The sequence below is a fragment of the Sus scrofa genome, chromosome 6 (assembly GCF_000003025.6).
Source record: "Sus scrofa isolate TJ Tabasco breed Duroc chromosome 6, Sscrofa11.1, whole genome shotgun sequence".
Taxonomy (NCBI): domain Eukaryota; kingdom Metazoa; phylum Chordata; class Mammalia; order Artiodactyla; family Suidae; genus Sus; species Sus scrofa.
In genome coordinates this window covers 63,676,779-63,700,296 of record NC_010448.4, presented here as the reverse complement: position 1 = coordinate 63,700,296, position 23,518 = coordinate 63,676,779, and the positions used below count along the sequence as shown (strand labels likewise).

The following is a 23,518-nucleotide window of genomic DNA, read 5'->3' as shown; positions in this document are numbered from 1 at the left end:
GACGGCAGCGCTGTTTACATCCGATTTACTGTGTGGTCAGTGGGTGTTAGTAGGAAGGGGCACGGTGAGCGCTCAGTGCAGGCAGAGGAGGCGCCTGGCGGACCTGAGGGGGAGCAATGCTGCCTGTCCTTGGGCTTGTCTAGTGGCCCCCGGATGGTGACGAGGGACAGGAGCTGGGATCAGGAGACGCTGCAGAGACGCGCCAGGGTGCAGCCCCCAGGGGAACCCTGTTGGTCACTGTCCCCACCACAGAAGCTCTCCACTCAGAAGCGGGGACGGCTCCCTGCGAGTGCTGGCCTTCACGCCTTCCGATCTCCAGAGTCCTCCCCAAAGGTGCCCTCTGTGTCCCAGTGGCCATCTGGGCTAGGAAGGCAGGGCCACTTCCCGGCAAGCACTGCCCCACGCCACCTGCGCGTCCTGGCGAAGACAGCCTCTGCGGCCCACCTGGCTGCTGCCCACTGCCCTCGCTCCTCCCTCCCCTTTCCAGACCCTGTCCCCTCCAAGAGGCCGTGGGGACCTGACCAGAGCCAGCTCCTTCCCTCCCCCATCCACCTATCAACATCCAGGACCTGAGTGGCCCATGGGGACTCAGAGCTGCCACCTAGACCACACTCCCTCAAACGGATGCTAGCCTTTGCCACCAGAGGCTCTGGCCCTTAACACAAGTGGGAGGCCGGGCTGCCCAGAGGCCCTGCAGCCCTGGGCCCAGAGCCCTCCAGGGTCCGAGTGCTCATCGGGCCCCTGACTCCTTGTCCATTTCCCCGCTAAATCCTGCTCAAAGGACGCCACCGAGAGCCCCGCTCCGGGCCAGGCAGGGGATGGGGGTCGCGACGACACGCGCTGCCGCCTGAGCGGCAGCGGACAATCAGGCGAGGGCAGACGCTGGAGCAGGGCGCCCACCTGCCGCGGGGGTCCCGTGGGCCAAAGGCCGGCCAGCATCCCAAGTCTGCGGTTTCGGCGGCGGGCGCCTCCCCCACCGGGCTCGGGAGAAGGGGGCCCTCGGGTGCGCGGGCGCGGCAGGCTCACGGCTCCCGGCCCCCGGCCCCCGGCGGCGGGGGGCGCGGGGCGCGGCTGCGCTCGCCCTCGGGCGTGCAGGCCTTGGCCGACAGCGCCCTCTCGCGGCCCGAGCGGAAGGCGGCCGTCACGGTCACCAGGTAGGCGGTGCCGGGAGCCAGGCCCTGCAGCGTGGTGCTGTTGCGGCCCGCGGGCACCTCCACGCGCTGCGCCGCGCCGCCCAGCAGGGGCCCGACCTGCACGTGGTAGCCAAGCGCGGCGGCCGGACCCAGCGCCGGGGCCCAGCTCACGCGCAGACTGCGTGGCCTGGCGTGCGAGACGACGATGCGCTCCGGCCCGGTCTCCTCTGCGGGGGAAGCGCCCGTGAGCGAGCAGGAGCGGGCAGCGCCCGCCGCCCTCCCGGGCCCACGCCCCCGGCGCCCCGCCTGACCTGGCAGCGTGCGCACCCGCAGGCGCTGGGGCCCCAAGAGCCGCACGTTGGACTCCGGCAGCAGCGCCACGTCGTAGTCCGTGTCAGGGTCGAGGCCGGCCCAGGTCCAGCCCGTGGCGTTCCCTGGCAGCTGCTGGCGGCGCGCGGTCCTCGGCTCGGCGCTGGGGGCCAGCTCCAGCACGTAGTAGCCGGAGTCGGTGGTCAGTAGGGGCGGCCAGGCCAGACGGAAGCCGCTGGACGTGATCTCAGAGGCCCGGAGCTGCTGCGGCCACATCGCGTCTGCGGGCAGGGGTGGGGGGGGGTAGTGCGGAGGGTCAGAGAACGGAGGTCCGCCTCGGGGGACTCCCAGATGCGGGGATCAGGAGCGTGGGGGAGCCTGGCCAGCCTCGGTCGCGTCTGCGCCCACACCAGATGCTAAGGATCCTCAAAACCAACCGTGAGGGGGCAGAAGGAAGGAGGTGAGTGCAGCCAGCCCTCCTCTTTGGCCCCAGCAGGGGCTTCCCTCCCGGCTCCCACCCAGTCCAGCGGCCTGGACAAGGGCCCTTCAAAAGGTGAAAGGGGTCCGGGGTGATGTCTGAGCACAGAGGACCATGCCCAGCCTTAGTGGCCAGCACAGGGTCTGGGGTCCACTCAGCTCTGCAGAGTCAAGGAAAAGGGAGCCCACAGTCCAGCCAGGAGATGGGAGGCCCCTGGAGAGAGGCCTGAGGGCAGCAGAGATGTGACAAACCCAGGAACAGCTGGACCTGGGGAGCTCCCTGCCTCAAGTCCCCAGGAGAGTGGGACAGGGGGACTCCAGGGTGGGACCTCCAAATGTCGGTTACTCCTGAGCCTGGATGCCGAGCCACAGGGGCCCATCTGAGTGATGGGGCAGGTGGGTAAGGCTGAGAGATGTCCGGGCAGGGTTAATGCTGGCAGGACCCAACTTCACCTTCGGGAGCCGCCAGGATGGCACTCACCTCGCCCATCCTCCACACTTGGACCTGCCCCCCCATCCCAGGAGCACCACCACCCCTCGCCTCACTGCCTCGCAGTCTTGGTTTTCCTGTCCGGCTGTTTGCCCTCTCTTCCGCTGCCCCCTCCCGGCTCAGCCATGATGGTTGACTCAGGGGCCAGGTGTCCTGGAGTAAATCTTCAGAAGGACCCTCTACCCACCTCCAACCCACAATCCAATCCCTTCTGGTCTCAGGTGCATGATTACCCCATAGGCAGGGACTCAGGAAGAGTCTCGGGGAGGCTGGAATTTCTCAGTGGCTGCAGCAAACCCTGCCAGTGACCAGGCCCTTCAACTCCAGCCCTTCCTCCCACGGGATTAGCCGGGTCAGGGGGTTCCGGAAGAAAGTCGGTGTGGTGGGGAGCTACTGGCCTCTGCAGCTGGCCTCCTTTCCAGCAATCTGGCTCACAGCCCTCAGTGGCTGTCCTGGCCCTGCCCTGGGGGATGCAGGGCCCTAGCCCTGTGGGAGCCAGCTGGGCCCTCCAGCCCTGGCCCACCCCCGCCAGGCACGGTGGGCCTGGCACACAGAGAGGGGCGTGAGTGGCAGAGTCCTCAGGCCTGGAATCTCCTTCCTCTTTCTCTCCACTTGGCCACATCCCACCAGATGCAGCCCCAAGGCCCACACCCAGCCCCCCACTCCACGGCCTTCCGGTCACAGGCCAGGCCTGTCGGCAGGAGTGTCTGCTCAGACCTGGCCCTCGGTCCCGCCGCAGCCCCGGGAGTGGAGCCACAGGTGAAGCGCTGGAGCCCGTCCCAGAGAAGACCTGTGTGCCACCTCCCCCTGCGCCCCCAGAGAGCGCCAGGCCTGCGAGTGCCTCAGGTCTCGCCCGGCCCTCTTCCTGATGCCAGCTGGGTGCCCCCAGGCCCTGCCCCTCCCACCTACCGAGAATGGAGGCCCTCAGCTTGGGGGTGATAATGTGCAGGTCATCCACGTCCACGAAGTGCAGGTGCTTCTCGGCGGGGGCCGAGGCGGCGGCCGACAGCTCCAGGAGGTTGCCGCGGCCGGTGCTGACGATGAAGACAGTGGCGCCCAGGTCCTTCAGCTCCTGCATGGGGGGCCCCACGGGGTCGCTGGAGCCGCCGTCTGTCACCCACACCAGCACCTTGGGCACCCCTGGCCGGGCCCCCGCCTCCTTGGCAAACAGCTGCTCCTTGGCGTATGCCAGCGCCAGGCCAGTGTTGGTGTCACCCATGCGCTGGACTGCAGCGCGTATGGCATCCTGGACGGCCGAGCCGGAGCTGTGCTGGCCGAAGGGGAACTCGGTGTGTGGCCGGCTGCCCACATGCACCAGGCTGGCACGCAGGGCCCCAGGGCCCAGGGGCAACAGGGCCGCCAGCCGCCCCAAAAACTCCCGAACTCGGGAAAACTCATAATGAGACACGCTGGCCGAGCTGTCCAACAGAAACAGCAGGTCCCCCTGGGGGGCGGATGTCGGGGGGCCTGGGGGAGAGGGGAGGGTTAGCCCCAGGTGGTGGCCCCCAGACAGCCTCACACCCAGGGCACAACCCCCAGGGCCTAAGCTTTCCCGAAGCTGGCACTTGCCTTTACCCAAGGAAGCACTGAAAGCCTCTCAGTCACACCCCAAAGTCGTGGGTCGGCACCTCAGCGGGGTGGGGGGGGTCCTTAGCCAGCAGGGGGCTCACACTCTCAGCAGTTCCAGCTCTGCACCCTGGCCTCATATCTGGGGCACCCTCTGGACTCGCGTCTCCTCTGCGAAGGGGTGCCCCCACACCTGCCCCGTCTTCAGCAGACTCTGCACCGGCTGGAGCCAAGGGTCCTGGCCCAGCCCCCTGGCTTGATGGGTGGATGCTTCTGGGCCACCCACCAAGGCTGCTCCCTCAGGCCCAGCTTCCAGAGAAGCAGCCTACACAACTCAGCCTCAGGTAGGGCGAGCGGTGGGAGGAGGGGGTGGGGGCCCAAAGCCGCTGGGGCGGCTGTGGACAGTGGTGGAGGGATGGGGGCCCGACTGCAGCCCCTCCCACGGCCTGGATGGCCGGGTTAGAGTGTCACCCCACTTACAGATGATGTCACCCCTCCCCTGGCCCCCCTCCTCTCTGGTCCATCTGGTCCCAGGAAGCAAGTTAAGGGCTGGGTCTACCCCTTCCTCGGGCACCGCTGGTGGGCGGGCAGATGGGCCCTCTCAGCACTGCCCCATGGGTAGACGGGGGCCTCGCTTCTGCTCCGGGGCCGTTCGCCTCAGTTTCCCCCAACCCACTAGGGCCACACCAACCTTCCTACCATCCCTCCACCAAGGGTCAATCCAAGGAGAGGGAAACTGAGGCAGAGACAAGCCTCCCGACACACCTCCCCCCAACCCCGTCCGGCCCCGAGAGCCCGCGGAGTTGCTGGGGGCGGGAGGGGGGCGCGTCCCAGGTGGGTGGGGTGCCCTGCCAGCCGTCCCCGCCCCGCAGCCGCGGGAGCAGGACGTGGTTCCAGGGGGACAGTGGGGGCTGGAGGGGCACGGGAGCCGAGCCCGGCCCGGCCGCCCGCCACACTCACCACGCTCCGCTCCGCTCCGCGCCAGCCGCAGGCTTAGGGCCAGGCCGAGCACCGTCCAGGGCAGCATCGCGCGCGACGGGAGGGCTGCACTCTGCCTCCGCTCGCCGCTCGCTCGCTCCTGAGCTGCGGGGCGCGCGGCCGCGCGGGCCGGATCCGAGCCCCGCCCCCGGGAGGCCCCGCCCATCACAGTCCCGAGGCCCCGCCCCGGCGGGGCGCGCACTGTCCCGCGTGCGGAGGCGCACAGGCTCGGGGAGGCGCGCTCACGCAGGGCCCAGGCGCGCAGCCACACGCAGCACTCGCTGGGATGGCACGAAGGCACACACGCGTGGCATGCACCCACACAGACACGAGCGTCTTGTTAATGGCCGTAAGGCCTCGGAATCCAGCTTGCCCCTGGCCCCCAGCCGGAAGCCGAGCTGGGAGCCACCGAGCGGGGTCATCCCCAGGCCCACTGCCCTTGTCTCTGCAGTGCCGGGAGTCCCCGAAGCCCAGGCCCACGAGAGCCCCAGAGGGTATGAGATGCGTCGGTAATGCCATCACCGGACAGGCCCAGGCCCCGGCCGCAGAACTGGGACGTGTTTCTCCAAGGAATGACCAGCGGAGATCAAAAGGGCCGAACTTAGGACGCTTTTCATCGGGAGGGAAAGACGCTTGAGACATTAAAGGGGAGCTTCTTGGAGGACGAGGCCTGGGGGCTGAGGGTGGCTGTTTTAGGCCATGTCCACAGGGACCATACTGGGCCTACCACCGATGAGGGGCCCAGGGCCCAGCTGACGTCAGACTCCAGGACTGACCACAGATCCCCAGCGGCGCCCCGGAGAAGCCCTCTGAGGGACTCGCTGTGAGCCAGGGAGCCTTGCATCTGGGGTTGTGGCTAGACCAGACCCGAGGTGGCTGCCTGCAGGGGACGTCCAGGGAGACACTCAGGCCCCCAGGGCAGATTCCTCTTCCGTAGGTGAGGCGGAGCTGAGGTCCGGGAGAGCCCCGCCCGCCTCGCTCCGGACATGCTCCCCCGCCCCTCGCCCTTTCCCAGCCACTCCTCCCTGCGGAGCTGGGGGGACATGGGTTCCCCACGGTGAGATGGCGGGGCCCTCTGAGCCAGGATGTCCCCTCCCTTCCCTCCTCCGGAGCGGAGGATGCTCAGCGGGGAGGACGGATGGGACTCAGTGGTTTTCCTTCCTCCCCTTCTGGCAGGTGAGACGCCGGCTGTGAGACACGCTAGAGCTCTGACTTTGCCTAAAAAAGGAAGCGGCTCGGCCGCGCTGAGGAGCTGCCGCAGGAACAAGCGAGAACTGTGTCCCCGCTGCCCCCACCCCCTTGCCGGGAATCTTGGCAGTGGCGGTGCTGGCTCAGCTCCACAGACCTCCATTTCTGGGACCAGAAACTGCCTGGTGCTTCTGCGTGGGCCCCAGAAGGTGGCAATGGGCTTGAACCCCCCAAAGTTCGGGGTCCCCCAGAGGGACCACACCTGGCCCCCAGCCCTCCAGTGCACGAGGCTGCTGCGGAGATGAGGCTGTGAGCAAAGGCAGCTGCAGGAGACCTGGGGGCCCAGTCGTGGGGCCCAGTCGTGGGGCCCAGGGAATCGCTGCAGATGCGGCTTGGCTCACCGGCCACCTCTAGCAGGAGGGGGCCGTGCCGGATTGGCCCGGTGGCGTCCCCACACCTGCCCAGCCGTGGGCCCACAGTCACACCTTGGCTGTCCTGCTGGGCTGACGGGGAAGTTTCCGTCCCTTCTGGAAAAACTGAGCGGCTCTTCTTGGCCATGACGCAAGCCCTCGAGGAAGCAGGCGTCCTCCAGCCTCTCCCTCAGAGGGACAAAGGACTGGGGGCCCAGCCTTGGGAATGCTCAGCCAGGGTCTCTGCCCAGCCTGGGCTGAGCTCGGCCACCAGCCTTGACTGAGGCACCCCTGCCCAGAGTCACTCCTGATGTTCGTGCTGAGCTCTGGCCTGACCCCCAGGAGATCAGCCCACCCCCAGCCACTCAGCTCTGCTCCCCCAGGTCTCAGATCTGCCCTGTGGCTCAGCTGGCCACCTCAGCCCTACTGCCAGCATCATGGCGAGTCTCACTCGCCCCCGAGGAAGGACATGGGCAGATAGATGGAGGGTCCCCAGGGAACATGGGGGTCAGCCAGGGGTGTAGTAGTCAGGGCCAGGGCTGGGCTTGAGGCAGACGCCAGAGGAAGCACAAATATAATGGCCCGGAAACCTCCTCTCTGACGGGGGTGGAGTGGGGGATGGGGGAGAAACGTTCAGAGGCCGCCAGGACACAACAGCCCTGGCCCCAGCCCTCTCCCTCCCCTGGGCTCAGCGCCCCCCACTGCCACCCCCACCGCCTGGCCCTGGTGTCCTGGGGTCCAGGAGGAAGGAGCAGCCCGTGTGCTTGAGGCAGCCCTGCCCACGGCCTCAGTCTGGTCCAGGAGTCCGCAGGCATCATTTCTGGAGCTGGCCCACCCTGTCTGTCAGTCCACAGGCCGGGGGACGGGGTTCCCCAAGACCCAGGGACATTGCTCTCCAAGGCACTGCCCCTGGCCCCAGCGGGTTCGCGGGAACGCGCCCTCCTCCGCACCCCCAGGCTTCTGCAGAGAAGAAGGGCCTTTTGTCCCCAGCTTACTGTGGTCATGTTGACCCCAGGGAGAAGGGCAGCTCCCGGGGCCTCCGACCCCACCCCCGACCCCAGCTGAGGGCGCTCTGCCGGGCCTGAGGGGCAGAGCAGCTGGCCCCGAGCCCACCCCGTGGGATGCCTGGGCTCTGTTTTCTCATGTCACTCGTGTCTTACACTTGCACCCACAAACATGCCAAGGGACAGAGAAGCCAAAAGTGGGGTAGCTGCTGTGGGCCTGGAGGGTGTGACCTGAGGCCCCCTGACTAGACCCCACAACAGTAAGTGGGGTGGAGGAAGGCTGTGGTTGTGAGCAGCAGGGCAGAGAGGCCCCGACCCCTCCCACCCAGCTCCCCCACCCCACGTGCCTCTAGACTCCACCTGCCTGGTTGTGGCCGGGGACATGCCAGGGCCTGAGGGCCAATCCTGGGGGGGGGGTCTGAGGGTCCCATCGTCTCACTCCCTTGGAGTCCAGACCTGCCCCTTGTGGCCCCAGATCTGACCCCTCCCCAGTCCTCCTGCTGGCCACAGCCAGGGTGGCAGGGATGCTGGCTGAAGGGGTGGGCAGCCTGGGCACAGGGTGGGCGCCACTTTCTCTGCATTCACTCATCATCTCCGTGCTGGGCCCAGCTACATGACAGATTCTGCCCTGGGGACACGCGGGCACTGGGCAGAGCCCTGGTCCTCCCGGCCCTGCCAAGCCGGACGGGGCCCCGGGGGCCGGGTGGGGGCCAGCTTGCAAAGATGTATGTCTGCTTGTTCTCCCCATGGCCAGGTGGGCAGGAGTCTGGGGTCTGTGAGAGCAGTAAGGAGCCATGGGAGGGAAAAGGGCAAGGGGCAGCAGCGGCTTCCGGGAGGCCAGGGCCCTGGGCAGGATGAGGGGTAGTCACCATCAGAGGTGGGGCTCAGTGGGCAGGGCTGGCAGGAAGAAAGGCAGGCAGGTGTCCAGGTCCTCCTGGGTTTTCAGCCTGTGCCCTTCCCCAGGTGGGACCCTCCCTAGTTTTGTCCTCTGCGCTGGAACCTTCTGTAACAGGGAGGTGAGCACTAGGCCCTGACCCAGCCCCAAGCGGGGAAGAAGACAGCAGGGAGGGACAGCCCTGTGTCCACACCTCTGGGGGGCTCCCCAGGCGCGGGGGCAGGGGGAGCCAGCACCAGGTTCTTCTGGTTCCGACCCAGCCCACCCGTCACAGCTGTTTCTGCCCAGCGCCCCTTGCTGGTCCCCATGCCTGGGTGGGGGCAGGGCTCACTCTGGGGTGTAAGCTGTGGGGACAGAAGGGGCCAACTCTCCTGGCCCCCTCCTAGCTGCTCACCGCTCAGGGTGTGCCTGCAGACACCTGAGCTGCCAGGAAATACTTCGGGAATGAATAGATGGCCTTGGGCAGATCGGGGAAATGTGCGAAGCCCAGACTCTACACCTGTGGGGTCAGGGCCATGCCTGGCAGGGGTGTGAGGGCTGGCTCAGGCATGCATGTGTCTACCCAAACGGAGGCCCCCCAGGCCAGGCACACTCTCACAGGGAGGCGTCTGGGGAGACACTGTGTTGTCTTAAGTGAAGGTTTCCTCCTGGCCCAGCCAGTAGCCCAGGGCCTCTGCTCCCCTGGCCCAGCCTCCCTGACAGCTGGACCCCTCAAAGCAGACCCCAGGGGTCTCTGCAGACCCTCCACAGCTCCCCGCACGTGTTCCTTTTGGGAGTGGGCAGGGCGGGCCTGGGAAGCTGGGACACACCTTAGGAACCAGCAGGCTCCACCACGGAGCTTCCCCCTCGGCCTCCCCACCCCCAGCAGCCCAGCTGTTGTTTTGATGACTCCGGGGCCAGGCCGATCCTCAGGAGAGTCCTCATTCTGGACGCCCGGCCAGAGCTTGCCCAGGCCAAGGCAGGAGGGGAAGGAAGGCGGCCTCGGACCCAGGGAAGCAATCCTTGGGCGCAGGGCAGGCAGCCAGGCTCCCGTCTGACTGGCTACAGGCAGTTGGAAAACCCCAAGGACTCCTGATGGACCCGGGCCAGCCCCAGCCCGGGCCTGCTCCAGCCTGAGCCCTGGGCGCCACACCTTGGGCGCATCTGGGCTCTGACCTATTGGTCACAGGTGGAGCCCGGCCGGCCGAGATGGTGTGCGAGACCCCTTACAAGGCCTTTCAGCTGTGACTAGACTCTGGACGAATTACAACAAACATATGTATATATATTTTTGTCTTTTTCTAGGGCTGCACCCACAGCATTTGAAGGTTCCCAGGCTAAGGGTCGAATCGCAGCTGTAACCACCGGCCTACACCAGAGCCACAGCAACACCGGATCCGAGCCACGTCTGTGACCCACACGGCAGCTCACGGCAACGCCAGATCCTTAACCCACGGAGCGAGGTCAGGGGTCGAATCCGCCACCTCACAGTTCCTAGTTGGATTCCTTAACCACTGAGCCACGACAGGAACTTCTACAAACACATTTTTAATACACTGCTGGGCTTACAGGGAAGAGATATGCCCTCAAAATGAAACACTAAAAATGCGTACACACATGGACAAATGGAAGAGTGAACAGAAACCCAGGATGATGAAGGGAAATGAATGGGAAAGCAGAGAATTCCTCAGCACAGGGATGGGGAGCCACACGGTATCAGGGGCACAAGTGGGTGGCTTGAGCAGTGGGCTACCCACCAGGACCCTACCTGGGTCACCAGGGTACCCTCTTTGGACGAATGTGTTCTCAGAATTTTCATTGGTGTAGGCTGACACTTCACAGGAATAAACATTCAAAGAAACAATATTCTAGGGGTTCCCTTCATGGCTCAGTGGTTAATGAACCCGACTAGGATCCATGAAGATGCAGGTTCGATCCCTGGCCTCGCTCCGTGGGTTAAGGATCCCGCGTTGCCATGAGCTGTAGAGTAGGTTGCAGATGAGGCTCGGATCCTGCGAAGCTGTGGCTGTGGTGTAGGCCGCAGGCTACAGCTCTGATTGGACCCCTAGTCTGGGAACCTCCGTATGCCGCAGGTGCAGCCCTTAAAAAAAAAAAAAAAAAAAAAGGAAAAAAAAAGAAACAATATCCTATTACTGAGTCAGCAGAAACAACAAGTAACATATTTTGACCCCCAAGTAAACTAAGCAATTGGAGTTGTTAGGTATGGACTCTAAAGTAAGTACATGCGGGTGTTCCTGGCGTGGCACAGCGGAAATGAATCCGACTAGCATCCATGAGGATGCGGGTTGGATCCCTGGCCTCACTCAGTGGGTTAAGGATCTGGCGTTACTGTGCCTGTGGTGTAGGCCGGCAGCTGTAGCTCCGATTTGACCCCTAGCCTGGGAACCTTCATGTGCCTCGGGTGCGGCCCTAGAAAACAAAATAAATAAAAATAAAATGAGTACATGTAAACTGTTCCAGAAATCAAAGCTGGAATCTAAAAAATGATCACGTTCCAAGAGACCAATGAAATGATCAGAATGGAATCAGAAGGAAGGACACGTTGAGATATGATAGCGGAATTATTTATTTATTTGGCCACAGCCACACCCATGGCCCCGTGGAAAACACAGAGGAGAAATGAAGTGACAATGACAGGTAAAAGGAAAATGGGAAGCAGTCGTGTAATGGGTGTTCCCCAAGGAAGAGTATGTGCAGTGAATGAGGCAGGATTGAAGAAAAAAATGTTTGAGAATTTTCCAGGACCGAGGAACGATGTGAATCCTCAGAAACGGGAAACAGCGGGTACCAAAGGGAGAAATAAGAGCAGAGCCACAATCAGAACGATGCCTGAAAGCACAAACCGTGAAAGACAGCAAAGATCCTAAACGTGTCCTTTACGCCAAACGCAAGCCCTGAGCCCTGAAAGCCCCGGCGCTGTGGCCGCCGCTGAACTTGGGGAACCACGGGTGTGGAAGCCTCCCGGGCAACTCCGATCACTTCTGGGACTCGCTGGAGGCCCGCTGACGGACTAGACAGCGGGCACGCAAGGACTGCCCTTTGTGCACAGACGGGGGCCCGGGGCAGCCTCAGTGGCAGATGTCAGAAAACCGCCCTTTCAGGAGTCTGGCCACGCGCGCCTTCTCGGAGAGCCAGCTGCCTCCTCCCTGGGGCGTCCCAGCTTCTCTGCAACTGCGGGGACTTCGGGGCCGGGGTGAGGGAGGGGAAAGGCCGACCGGTCAGGGGGAGTCCGGTGCCCTCTCGCGGCCTCTGGGAGCGCTGTGCACGGAAGCTGGGCTGCGCTCCGGCGCCCGGCCAGGACCTGGACCCTAAGTTCGCCAGCCTGGGGCCACGTGATGGGGCACACGGGGACAGTTCGGGGGCCTCCGGGATTTGGAGAGATCTCCGGGATCACACCCAGGCGCAGAGCTGCTCCTCCCCGTTGGGATGGCTTCGCGTGCATCCCCAGTCGCTGGACACCGAATGACCGCGGGGTCTGGGACCCCTAGTTGGGGGTGGCAGCAGCGCGCGGAGGCGTCGGGCCAAGCGGGCGCGGGCGGCAGAGGCGAGCACCAGCAGCGGAGGCAGCGAGAGGAAGCCCAATACGATGAGCGCTGCCGATCCGCGGTCCGAGAGCAGGGCACGGCACGCGGGGCGGGGCGCCGGGTGGACCTGAGGGCGAGGCGGACCGTCAGGCGGGGCTGGTGGGGCCTCCATCCCGGGATGGGGCCTGGGAGCCAGGGGACTGGGAGGGAGCTCAGCCTCCATTCCAGTTGGAGTGCTGGCGGGGGGGGGGGGGGGGGCACACGGAGCCTGGGCGGGGCCTGAGAACACGTGGATCGGGAGAGGGCGGGGCCTGGCGCCCGCGGACCCAGAGCGGGCGGGACCTCAGCTCCGGGGCGGGGCCCGCAGTTGGGCGGATGGATTGGGTGGGTCCTGGAAGCAGGTGGCCCGGGGCGGGGCCTGAGTTCTGGCGGAGTCGGGTGGCTGGGGCCAGCTCGGGGCCGGGCTTTTCTGAGCCTAGAATGGACGATCGGAGACCCAGGTGGTAAGTGGCAGGAGGAGGAGTTCCTGGAGGGGAGGCTCAAAGAACAGTTGTGCGGTTCCCTGACCCGCGCCTTCCTCCCTTCTCTCCTCTCTGACGGCCCTTCCCTCTGTTGGCATCTGACCTCAAGGCCCTTCCCGGGGGTGTTGCCAGCTGGCACCACCTTCTCGTGTGTGGCTCCGCATTTGGTCCCCTCCTCCACCTTCTGCCTACAGAAGGAGGGACCCGGGGACCCATCTGCCTGTGCCCTCCCCATCCCTAAGCCGCAGCCCGTTCCACAGGCGGGAAGCCGGCCCAGGGTAGGAGGCATCTGCCAGGGGCTCTGGGCGTGGGGACTTCAGACTCCTTAAATCTGACGACATCCCTGTCGTCTCTTCCTGGAACCTCCTCCTCTTCGCACCCCGCCCAGCTGTCCAGGCCCTGGCGGCCCCTGGTACAAGGCCGAGCAGCCTCAGGGGAGGGGAGAGAGCTGTTCCCTTGGGGGACAAACAAAAGCCCTTCTTTTGCTGTGGCCGGCGGGGGGGACACTTGGCAGAGGAAGGGGCTCTGCAGGGAGGGGCACACATGCCTCTGGGGACAAGAGGCCATGCTGGAAGGGGGCAAATCCACCTTCACCCCCCAGGCCCTGAACTTCCACAGGACCTGCTCCCCCCAAGGATCCCAGACCGTGCCCACCCCTGCGCCCGTGGAGGGCTCAGCTCACCCTCGAGTGGCACAGGAATCCCAGGTAGACGATGGTGGCTGCTGGCAGCAGCACCAGCAGGAACACAGTTGCAGGAAGCAGAAGGTGGAGCAGGAGCCCTGCCAGGGCCCGGCCTGACAGCAGCAGGGTCCCTAGGCCTTGGGCGGCCCACCCTGGGGACATCCGTGCAGAGGTCTGGCGGTCAGCAAGACTTCCGGGCAGCATGGGTGCTGTGTCTGAAGTGCCCTCTCCCTCATCCTCCTCTGTCTCCCTCTCCTGCTCACTCATGCTCTCTTAGGCAGTGGGCCTGGTGGGCTCACAGCAGTGGTCACGTGGTATGACTGCCCCCTGCCCCTGCCCCCCTGTCAGACTAGCAACCTTTTCACCCTAGGTCCCCAGGTCAGACCTCCACCCAGCAACCAGATAGTGGAAGAGCTGGAGAGCAGGACCTTGGCCCAGGTAGGTCCAGCCCTGACCATCAGTCTCCAGGGCCACACCTGATCCTTAGGTCCCTCCGCTGCCAGGCTGACTCTCTCTGCCAGGTTACTACAGCTCTGGCCCTGGCCAGTCTCCCCAGCCAGCTCCCGCACATTCTGGTCAGCGCCTGCCAGGCTGTCCTGTCCGCACCGCTCAGCGCCAGGCCCTCCTCCCTCCCCATCCCGCCCTCTCACACAATGACTGCGGTTCATCGGCCTTGACTCTGGCAACTGAAGAGGTCAACACCCACCTCACCCGCAGCCCTAGCCCCTGTTGGTCCCTCAAAGAGAATCAGAAAAGAGCCCCAGAAGATGCTGGATGCCTACACTGAGAGGGCGGGTGGGCCATCCTTAGTGTGGGGCTCAGCACACGGTGGGCGCCCAAGACGAGCAGCTGCCATCCCAGGCACCCTTCCTGCCTGAATCCAGTCCATCCTGAAAAGAGTGGGAGCACGTAGTCCACTCTTCCAGGTAAGGGAGGCGCCCTCCCAGCCCCTCCAAAACCCCAACTGACTTCTCCAATATTGACTCAAACCCTCTTCGCAGCTCCTAGGATCCCAGAATTTCAGAGCACGACAAAGGGTGTTTTCAGTACCTCTGATGGGGAGTTCCCTGGTGGCGCAGTGGGTTAAGAATCTGGTGTTGTGGAGTTCCTGTTGTGACAAACCAGACTAGGATCCATGAAGATGCAGGTTTGATTCCTGGCCTCACTCAGTGGGTTAAGGACCCGGTGTTGCTGTGGCTGATTCAACCCTAGCCTGGGAACTTCCATATGCCACAGGTGCAGCCCTAAAGAGACAAAAAAAAAAAAAAAAATCGGGTGGTGTTGTCACTTGGGTTCCATCTCTGGCCTGGAAACATCCATATGCTGTGGGTACGGCCAAAAACCCTGATAAACAAGCCACCGCCGGCGTAACTAGTCGACACTTAAACCCCTGCGTTGGTTGTCTGTGAGCTGGACCAGGGAGGCTGTATGTTTCGCTTCACTCCACCCACAGGCAGCCTCAGCCCTTCCAACTGGGCTTCTAACATTTTCCAGGCCTCTCCAGCTCACCGCCGTGCTTCAGACACATGGGGACGTGGGCGACGACGGCGACAGTGTACACCTGGTTCAGGGGGCACAGGTGCAGACATGCCTACCAGGACGTAGCTGAGGCTCCCTGCAGCTCCTGCCCACCCTGCTGCCCAGCACACATGCCCTTTAACTGTCTTTGCTGGCACACACGTGACCTCACAGTAGCTGTTTATTTGGCATGACTCTCAGAGGTGGATCTGAGAAAATGTTGCTGTGGTTTATGTCAGAGAGGGTTTGGCCTATGTTTTCCTCTAAGAGTTTTATAGTGTCTGGTCTTATATCCAGGTTTTTAATCCAGTTTGAGTTTATTTTTCTGTATGGTGTGAGGGAGTGTTCTAATTTCATTCTTTCCCATGTGGGTGTCCAGTTTTCTCAGCACCACTTATTTAACAAACTATCTTTTCTAATAGCTGTTTATTTGGAAAAAAAACGGTGAAAATGAATAAAGTTTGGATAGAGAGAGTTCAGACGGCAAGGCTAGCTATCTTATTTGCTTTCCTTTCTTTTCTTTTCTTTTTTTTTTTTTTCTTTTTTTTGCCACCCCGCAGCATATGGAGCTCCCAGGCCAGGGATCAAATCCGAGCCATAGCCTCAAATTAAGCCGCAGCTGTAGTAACACCAGATCCTTAACCCACTGTGCCATGCTGGGGATCGAACCTGCATCCCAGCGCTCTCAAAACACTGTCCATCCTGTTGTGCCACAGCGAGAGCTCCTTATTTCCCTTCCAAGCCCATCCTATCCTCAGGTCCCTTCCTCATTCATTCACTCATTCAACACTCTGTTGAGCCCCCACTGTGCACTGGGCACCTTAAGGCCTGTGGATTCAGAGGGGAATGAGGCCAGCAGGTACCTCTGCCTTGTCGCAGGACAGCTCTGTGGGGGGGCCTGACAGTCTGGCCCCAGTCCGCTGAGGTCACCTGAGCAAGCTGCAGTGCCCCCGGCCCCCATGGCCCTGCTGTCTGGCTCCAAGGAGGCCACCAGGAGGTGGGTTCTAGCTCCCCAGCTCTGACGAGGGCTAGGACAGCCCACAGGGCCCCCAGGCACGGCTGCTGCACCTGTGCGTCCTTCGCGCCCCTGTCATCTGGCCATGCTCCTTATTAAAAAGAACAGCAACAGCAACAACAACAAACAGTGGAAACGAATCCGACTAGGAACCATGAGGTTGCAGGTTCGATCCCTGGCCTCGCTCAGTGGGTTAAGAATCTGGTGTCGCTGTGAGCTGTGGTGTGTAGGTCACAGACTTGGCTTGGGTCTGATGTTGTGGGCCAGTGGCTGGAGCGCCGATTGGACCCCTAGCCTGGAAATCTCCATATGTTGTCGGTGCCGCCCTAAAAAGCAAGGAAAAAAACCCAAAAGAAAACAGGATCTGGTGTTGCCGTGAGCTCCGGTGTAGACACAGCTATGTGGATCTGGTGTTGCTGTGGCTGTGGTGTAGGCTGGCAGCTGCAGCTCTGATTCGACCCACAGCCTGGGAACCTCCATGTACTACACCCACAGACCTAAAAAGACAAAACAAAACAAAAGTGCTGTGGCTCTGTCACTGCTGTGGTGGGTTCGATCCCTGTCCTGGGAACTTCTCTATGTAAATAAAATGAAATATGTACTTTTGTGCACTGAGAAGCCCTAAATAGGAACATAAAACGGGGTTGGGGATGAGGTTCAGAGGGCCCGTGCCCCCCCCCCCATAGGGCCCATGTGGCTGCTGAGTGGGAGAGAGTCTCCATTCCCTGCCCGGACACCCACCCTTGGGCCTGGCCCTGGGACGGGCTGCCTCCCTCTGGGGGCAGGGCTCTCAGGAGGCCTCGTCTGGGGGAGCCTGGGGGGGAGCTCTCTGCTCTCGGGGGACAGTCACGAGGCCGTTGGAGGGACAGGGCTATAGGAGCCAGCCACACCTCCTTCTCTCGTCTGGGCTCTGGACAGGTGGGCTTCCCCAGGGGTTGGGGGACGGGAAGATGCTGTCAGGGCCTGCCCGCAAGCCTGGGCCACCCAGCCTCAGGGCCCCAGAAACAGCCTGGGGGCCCTCGCCACTTCCCGGCTTCCTTTGCCTGGCTGCCTCCTCCAACGGCCCGGGCGTCTGCCCCTTTCACAGCCCCAGAGACTTGCCTCAACCTCTCGAGTGGTTTCCGAACCCCACCCCTCATCCAGGTCGCCTGCCTGGTGCAGCGTCTGGGTGGTGAGGGTCCCACCAGACCCTGCCCGCCCCAGCCTGGAATCAGGCAGAGGCCAGGCTCCAGCAGGGACAGCAGTTGGGGTGAGGGGCAGGGCTTTAGGTAGGGACCCAGGAAGGCGGGGGAGTGCCTCCTGGCGGAGAAAGTCTTGGCACAGCAAAGGTTGTGCTCCTTGGAGGAGCTGTGGTCCTTGGGCAAGTTCCTGCCTGCCTGGCCTTTGTCTCCCAGGATGGAGGACAAGCCCAAGGCCCTGGCAGGTGACAGAGGCTGAAGGGGGCTGGGACAGGGGCTGCGGCCTCCCCTGAGTAAGTTGCTGGGTAAACACTGTGGGGACTCGGCTGTTAGTCTGGCCGGGGAGGCACCACTGCCCCTGCCAACCCACACGCAGCTGCCGCTCTGGCCCTGTAGCCCTGTGGGAGCAGACACGCCCACTGCTGCACCTTCAGAGCTTCACGAAAGGGCCCTTCAGGCTGCGGCTGGGCCAGAACCACATGGACGGTACCCCCAGCCAGAGGACGGAGCCCCTGGGCAGGGTTCCTTTGAGGGTAACTGGGAGCCAAGGCCCTCAGAAGCTAAATGGTGGCTGGGTTCCCCTGGGGAGAGAGGGGTCTATGTTGGCCTGGGGACAGTGGGCCGGCTCTGGAGTGTGGCTTCCAGCGTCCATGAAGGATCCCTGTTCTTGCCAGACGGACTCCGAGGTCTCAGAGCCTGGAGAACTGGAACTGCGGTGGTCGGAGCTGGGCTCCGAGCAGGCCCTGGGAGCTGGGACAGAGGGGCCCGGCAGCCCCCCAGCCTGGGGGCGTCTGCTGCAGGCTGTGTGGCAGGGTCATGTGGGCCTGGTGACTCAGCTTCTACGACAAGGGGCCAGCCTGGAGGAGAGGTGAGCCCCCAGATGGGACACAGTACCTTCGTGGGGGTGAGGGTGGGGGTAGGGGTGGGGGTGGCAGCGGGCACCCCTTCACTGGCTGGGGACCAGCTGCCCCTTCGGGGCCGAGAGGGGCCCCTAAGGTGGGCAAAGACGGCAGATCTCTTCGCCCGGCAGGGGCCCCATCCCCGCCCTGCCCGCCCACCACGCACCTGCTCACCTTGCAGGGACAGCGCCGGCAGGACCCCCCTCCACCTGGCCGTGCTGCGTGGCCACGTGCCGCTGGTGCGTCTCCTGCTGCAGCGCGGGGCGCCGGCGGGAGCCTCAGACCGCGCGGGGCGCACGCCGCTGCACGAGGCCGCCTGGCAAGGCCACTCTCAGGTGGCCGAGCTGCTGCTGCGGCGCGGGGCGCGGGCGGACGCGCGCTGCGGGGCGGGCCTCACGCCGCTGCACTGGGCCGCCGCGCTGGGCCGAACGCTGCTGGCCGGGCGTCTGCTGGGCGCGCGGGGCCCGGGCCCCGAGGCAGCGGATGCGCGAGGCTGGACGGCGGCGCAGTGGGCGGCTGCGGGCGGCCGGCTGCCGGTGCTCGAGCTGCTGGCGGCGGGCGGCGGCGCGGGCCTGGACGGCGCCCTGCTCGTGGCGGCAGCGGCCGGGCGCTCGACGGCGCTGCGCCTCCTCCTGGCGCGCGGGGCGCGGGTGGACGCCCGGGACGGCGCAGGGGCCACGGCGCTGGGCTTCGCTGCCGCCCTGGGCCGCCCACAGGTACGTCGGGGCCCAGCTGCCCCCGGCCGACCCCGGCCTGAGTGCCCGGGAGGTGGTGGGCAGGGCTGGCGGGGAGGGGCCGGCCACCGAGGGCCCAAGGGCCGCCCTGACTGTGCTGCCCCCTGGTAACCGATTCTCAGGCCCAGGGAGGGCACACGGCGGGCAGTAAGATAGTCACTGAACACCAGGCCTACGTCCAGTTAGCGCCATCCCCTCCCCCCGCAGCCAGAAGGGGCACCAGGCACCTCGGGACTCTCAGGGGCACAGTGGAAGAATCCCCAAGTCGAGGCCTATAGGTGCGGTGTGGAGAGAGAGGCTGCCAGGGGCTGAGGGCAGAGGTGGTCCGGGCCTGGGCCAGGCCAGAGCCTGCCCTCTCCTCCCCTCCTCTTCTAGGACGTGGAGGTGCTGCTGGAGCACGGTGCAGATCCCAGCCTCAAGGACAGGCACAGCCGCTCAGCCCTCCACAGGGCTGCCGCCGGTGGCCACCTGCTGGCTGTCCAGCTGCTGGCAGCCTGGGGAGCTGAGGTAGACGCCCAGGACTCATTGGGCCTCACACCTCTGCACTATGCTGCTCGGAGAGGCCACAAGGAGGTCGCAGGCCACCTTCTGGACAGGGGCGCGGAGGTCAATGCGGCTGGCTGGCTCCACCAGACCCCCCTGCATCTCGCTGTGGAGCGGGGCCATGGACCCACTGCAGAGCTTTTGCTGAGCCGAGGGGCCAGCCCCACACTGAGGACGAGGTGGGGGCAGGTGGCCCAGGACCTGGGACCTGCCCTCTGTGGACAGCCCGAGAGGCCCTAAGGGTGGCAGGACCAGAGCAGGACAGAAGGTTCCGGGCTCCCTAAGCCTCAGAGCAACCCAGGCTCCACTCTGAAGGCCTGAGGCCACCCACCAGGGTGGAGGCGGGAACTGCCCAGAGGTCCTGGGGGAGAAGCAGGCAGCGGGCCAAGCCCCAGTAACAAGCAGGTGGCCGGAGCTGGGACAGCCTCACTGACTCCCGAGGCTGCATCCCCCCTGCAGCCCCAGCCTTCTCCACGCTCTTTGGTCGAGAGACTGAGTTGTGGCAACAAAAGTGACCACAGCTGATGTGTCCCCTTGGTGGGTCCACCATGGCAGCGTCTGCTTGCAGTGCTCCCTCTGCACATGTCTCCTTACTTGCTGGGTTCCCTTGGATTTGGCATTCGTCCCCTGCCACCCATTCGTTAATGACTGGGCCAAATGAGAGGCCAGTTGTCTTCCTCTGCTGCCGTCCCCAGCCCAGGTGGCCTTCTCTTACCGCCCACCCGATACTCCTCTGCTCGGTACCCCCCCGGGCCAGGAATGCCCCTGTGCACCAGGGCCCCCTGGCTTCTCAAAGGAACCAGTGCTCCGCTGCCAGCCGGCCCTGCCCTCCTTTCCTGCAAGAACCTCGGTAAAGGCCTGAACTTTCCCTGGGCCCCTGCACCCTCTTCCTGGTTGACTGTCTGTGCCCCAGCGGGGCGTGGTGTGCCTCCCGTAGGGAGATCTAAGGACTGCAAGCCTTTTTTCAAAGACATTAGCCTCTCCCTGTCGCCCCTGAGCCATCTCCGTAAGTTCAAAGTCCTGCAGTACAAGTGCAACCAAGGGACAGTGGTCCTGGTGGCCACCTCTGTGTCCTCATAGAAGATCAATGGCATTATTCGGATATTCTGGAAGAACAGCTTTGGAGGACAGATTTCACTTTGCAACAGGGAGAGTTGTCATGCCAGTTTTGTGCCTCTCCCAGGGGACCACGGGAGCCCTTGGATTTTTCTCCCAAGACAGCGGAAGCCTTTGGGGAGTTGGTGCTTCTGTGACTCTGTCCCTTTGGCTCACGGCGTGTGCAAGTGCAGAGCGAACTGAACTTAGGAGAGAGACACCCAGGAGATCAGGGAGATGGTGGTGCCCTTGCAGTGGAGGCAAGAGACGCGGGCAGCATAGGATGATCCTGTGGGTACAGCCCTCTGGGCTCGCTGGTGGCTGGAGGAGAGTGGCCAGGGCCGGGGTCGGGGGACATAACCAAGACTCGTGTGAGGCCGAGGCGGGGGCCTGAGATGGAGGGAGGCTTCACGGGAGATGAGGATGTGGAAGGGGGCGGCTGGAGCGACATCTTCGACATCTTCAGAGTCCTCAGAGTAAAGGTGGTTTTTAAAGCTACAGGACGACCCCATGCCCAACTCCCCGGCAGCCTGAGCTGTGTGAGTTTTAGGTGGGTCCTGCCCTGTGGCCGCCAGGCTGTGGGGAAGCTTGTGATGACCGGGACCTCTAAGACCGTCCTCGACCTCCAGGGCCCACAGGTCCTCAGCAGTCTCGGCCTCTGGCCTCCCGTTTGCTCACTGGTGCTGGGCCCATGCTGACTCCACTCCCACTGTGGCCTTTGCGCCCTTGTGCACACCGGGCCTTGCACTTGCTGCTCCCTCTGCCCGCTCCATCCCGCTTCCTGCATCACTGGACCGCCCCCCCCAACACTGTTCTAATAGCATTTAAAATGGGAAAAAGGAGTTCCCCGTGTGGCTCAGTGGTTAATGAATCCTACTAGGAACGATGAGGCTGCGGGTCGATCCCTGGCCTCGCTCAGTGGGTTTAGGATCCAGCATTGCTGTGAGCTGTGGTGTAGGCCCCTAGCCTGAGAATCTCCATATGCCACAGGTGTGGCCCTAGAAAAGATAAAAAGACAAAAGGGAGGGGGGCTTGAATTTAAAATGGAAAGCTCTTCTTTAAGGAGAATGCTAGTTAGTCAACGTGGAAAGTGTTCCGAAGCCAATGACGGCAGTGACGGACGGAGGGAGTGAATCCTCTCGGGGCAGGGCCACGGAGAGGGCCACTCGCACGTCCTTTCCAGGCCCCAAGAGGGGTCAAGCTTCACGTCGAGGGTGGCATTTCAGCATTTCAGCCCACGGCATACTTTTCCTGGCAGCCCCAGATGCTGGCTGAGGACAGCACAGGTGCTCAGGTCTGGCGTTTCTGCCCAACCCAGGGCTTCCCTTCTAGGCGGTCTTTGGGCTGGCTGAGGTGCTGTCCCATCCGCATCTTCTCTCTTTTGCAGGCATGGCCCAGCACACTCTGGGCCTCCCCCTCCTCTCAGCAGCTACAATAGGAGGGCCTGTAATGACCACAAAGTGTTTGTCTACAAACTATGTATCAGCTACAAATGAGGTGGAGAAGCCTGCTGTGGCAAATGACATAGTGACCAAGGAGCTGACACCACCCATGTCCACGTGGGCTGCCCTCACGGCCTCCTGATACCGTGAACTGAAGACACTGTAATTTCTGCAGCATTCTGCTAAAAACGGGTAACCTGACCCTAATCACGAGGAAACAGCAAACACACTCAGATTGACAGGCCAGCCTGTACTCTTCAAAAATGCCAAGGTTAGCACAAATTGTAAGTCAACTATACTTTTTTGTTTTTTGCTTTTTATTTTTTTAGGGCTGCACCTGTGGCATATGGAAGTTCCCAGGCTAGGGGTCGAATCAGAGCCACAGCAACGTGGGATCCGAGTTGTGTGTGCCACCTACTCCACAGCTCACGGCAACCCCAGATCCTTAACCCACTGAGCGAGGCCAGGGATCAAACCCGTGTCCTCATGCATCCTAATCATGTTTGATGAAGGGAACTCTTTATACTTTAATAAAAAAGAAAAAAAAATGTTAAAGGAGAAATTTAAAGGAAAAGAAAAACGCCAAGGTCAAGAAAGACAGAGAGGGAGTTCCTTTCATGGCACAGCAGAAACAATCCAACTAGGATCCTCGAGGATGCGGGTTCCATCCCTGGCCTTGGTTGGGGGGTCAGGGATCTGGCCTTGCTATGAGCTGTGGTGCAGGCCGCAGATCCTGCAGAGTTCCGTGACTATGGTGTAGGCTGGCAGCCGTAGCTCCAACTGGACCCCTAGCCTGGGAACTTCCGTATGCCATGGGTGGGGGCCAAAAAAAAAAAAAAAAGAAAAAAAACGGCGGAGAAAGGCTGAGGAACTGTTCCAGATTTAGGACTGATAATCAGACAGACATAACAACCACACAAAGTGTACAATTCTGGACACTCGACAGAGCTGGAATAGGCACCGTGGACGAGACAGCAGTGTCGCATTAATGCTGAATTTCCTGATTTGGATCATGGTTAGAGAATGTCCTTTTCTCGGCAAGTACAGTGAAGCGTTTAGCTGCTCCGTGTCCTCGCCCACGGGCCGGAAGAAGCATTGACAGAGACAATGAGTTTAAAATGGAGGAAAGGTAAACAGGTGGTGCATTTGGGTAGAACACGTTGGGGAGTTTATTTTAATATTTTTATTAAGGGCTATAAAAACATCCAGAAAGTTAAGTAAATGTGAGCAGTGATGTGTGTCCTGATAAGAAGAACTTTCGCTGCCTCCTTTCCCTTCACGGTGGCCTTCATATCACAGGAGGCAGCGATTCTGCCCCATTTTCGCTTCTTTTATTACGTGCTGCAGAATTTCTGAATCCGTATCCTGCCCTCAGTCTTCTCCTTTATAAATCAAAATCATTTTCAATCCATTGTTTAGAGGGAGCCTATTTTTCTTTTACTGTTCCACAATGAGGACTTTTTTTCCCACAACTGGTCCGTAATGCGATGGAGTCGGTTTCCCCCCCAGTCTGTTGAAGGAAAAACCTGTTCCAGCTGGGCTTATCGATTTCACCAGAATTGTTCTAAGATTTAAAAGCAAGTTTGACTTGCTCTTGGCAAAGTGGCAAGAGCACCCTGCAGGGTCCGTAACGGCCCGAAGTCCCTCAACAAAACCAGGAGTTTCTTAAACTAGTCTTGCAGCTTTTTTTTTTTTTTTTTACTGCTTTTTAGGGCCGCACCCGCGGCATATGGAGGGTCCCAGGCTAGGGGTCCAAGCGGAAGAGCCGCCGGCCCACACCACAGCCACAGCCATGCCAGATCCAAGCTGTGTCTGCGACCTACACCACAGCTCAAGGCAACACTGGATCCTTAACCTACTGAGTGAGGCCAGGGATCGAACCCGCAACCTCATGATACCTAGTCGAATTAGTTTCCG

General features: G+C 62.4%; 3 protein-coding genes across 5 annotated transcripts; 1 reads left to right on the top strand and 2 right to left on the bottom strand.

Annotated features, from left to right (window-relative positions):
- Nucleotides 1-5,102, bottom strand: VWA1 (von Willebrand factor A domain containing 1). Of its 3 annotated transcripts, XM_005653353.3 has the most exons (4): nucleotides 4,936-5,100; nucleotides 3,319-3,876; nucleotides 1,445-1,723; nucleotides 1-1,360 (listed from the first exon to the last, which is right to left on the bottom strand). In XM_005653353.3, exons 1-4 carry the CDS (start codon nucleotides 5,000-5,002, stop codon nucleotides 1,023-1,025), a joined length of 1,242 nt encoding a protein of 413 aa, XP_005653410.1. In that variant the 5' UTR covers nucleotides 5,003-5,100; the 3' UTR covers nucleotides 1-1,022. The 3 variants fall into 3 exon arrangements, with proteins under 3 accessions (XP_005653410.1, XP_003127549.1, XP_013851065.1); XM_003127501.4 differs by having other exon boundaries at nucleotides 1-1,723; nucleotides 4,936-5,102; XM_013995611.2 differs by lacking the exon at nucleotides 1-1,360 and having other exon boundaries at nucleotides 1,589-1,723; nucleotides 3,319-3,481; nucleotides 4,936-5,096.
- On the bottom strand, nucleotides 10,999-13,755 carry TMEM88B (transmembrane protein 88B). Its single transcript, XM_003127505.3, has 2 exons — nucleotides 13,178-13,755; nucleotides 10,999-12,101 (listed from the first exon to the last, which is right to left on the bottom strand). Exons 1-2 carry the CDS (start codon nucleotides 13,442-13,444, stop codon nucleotides 11,841-11,843), a joined length of 528 nt encoding a protein of 175 aa, XP_003127553.1. The 5' UTR covers nucleotides 13,445-13,755; the 3' UTR covers nucleotides 10,999-11,840.
- ANKRD65 (ankyrin repeat domain 65) lies at nucleotides 13,888-21,540 on the top strand. The gene is made up of 6 exons (XM_005653352.3): nucleotides 13,888-14,103; nucleotides 14,179-14,324; nucleotides 14,672-17,421; nucleotides 17,563-17,756; nucleotides 17,969-18,503; nucleotides 18,897-21,540. The coding sequence occupies exons 3-6, from the start codon at nucleotides 17,368-17,370 to the stop codon at nucleotides 19,302-19,304; spliced, it is 1,191 nt and encodes a 396-aa protein (XP_005653409.1). The 5' UTR covers nucleotides 13,888-14,103; nucleotides 14,179-14,324; nucleotides 14,672-17,367; the 3' UTR covers nucleotides 19,305-21,540.

What these genes read in the sequence shown, in the direction of transcription:
- VWA1 (XM_003127501.4), bottom strand. Translation starts at nt 5,002, where the DNA reads ATGCTGCCCTGGACGGTGCTCGGCCTGGCCCTAAGCCTGCGGCTGGCG. An exon ending in GCGGAGCGGAGCGGAGCGTG is followed by an intron (nt 3,877 to 4,935) that starts GTGAGTGTGGCG and finishes CCTCTCCCCCAG; the next exon opens with GCCCCCCGACATCCGCCCCC. An exon ending in GCTGAGGGCCTCCATTCTCG is followed by an intron (nt 1,724 to 3,318) that starts GTAGGTGGGAGG and finishes CCCTGCCCGCAG; the next exon opens with ACGCGATGTGGCCGCAGCAG.
- ANKRD65 (XM_005653352.3), top strand. Translation starts at nt 17,368, where the DNA reads ATGGACGGTACCCCCAGCCAGAGGACGGAGCCCCTGGGCAGGGTTCCT. An exon ending in GGGGCCAGCCTGGAGGAGAG is followed by an intron (nt 17,757 to 17,968) that starts GTGAGCCCCCAG and finishes CTCACCTTGCAG; the next exon opens with GGACAGCGCCGGCAGGACCC. An exon ending in CCGCCCTGGGCCGCCCACAG is followed by an intron (nt 18,504 to 18,896) that starts GTACGTCGGGGC and finishes CTCCTCTTCTAG; the next exon opens with GACGTGGAGGTGCTGCTGGA.
- TMEM88B (XM_003127505.3), bottom strand. Translation starts at nt 13,444, where the DNA reads ATGAGTGAGCAGGAGAGGGAGACAGAGGAGGATGAGGGAGAGGGCACT. An exon ending in GATTCCTGTGCCACTCGAGG is followed by an intron (nt 12,102 to 13,177) that starts GTGAGCTGAGCC and finishes CCTCGCCCTCAG; the next exon opens with GTCCACCCGGCGCCCCGCCC.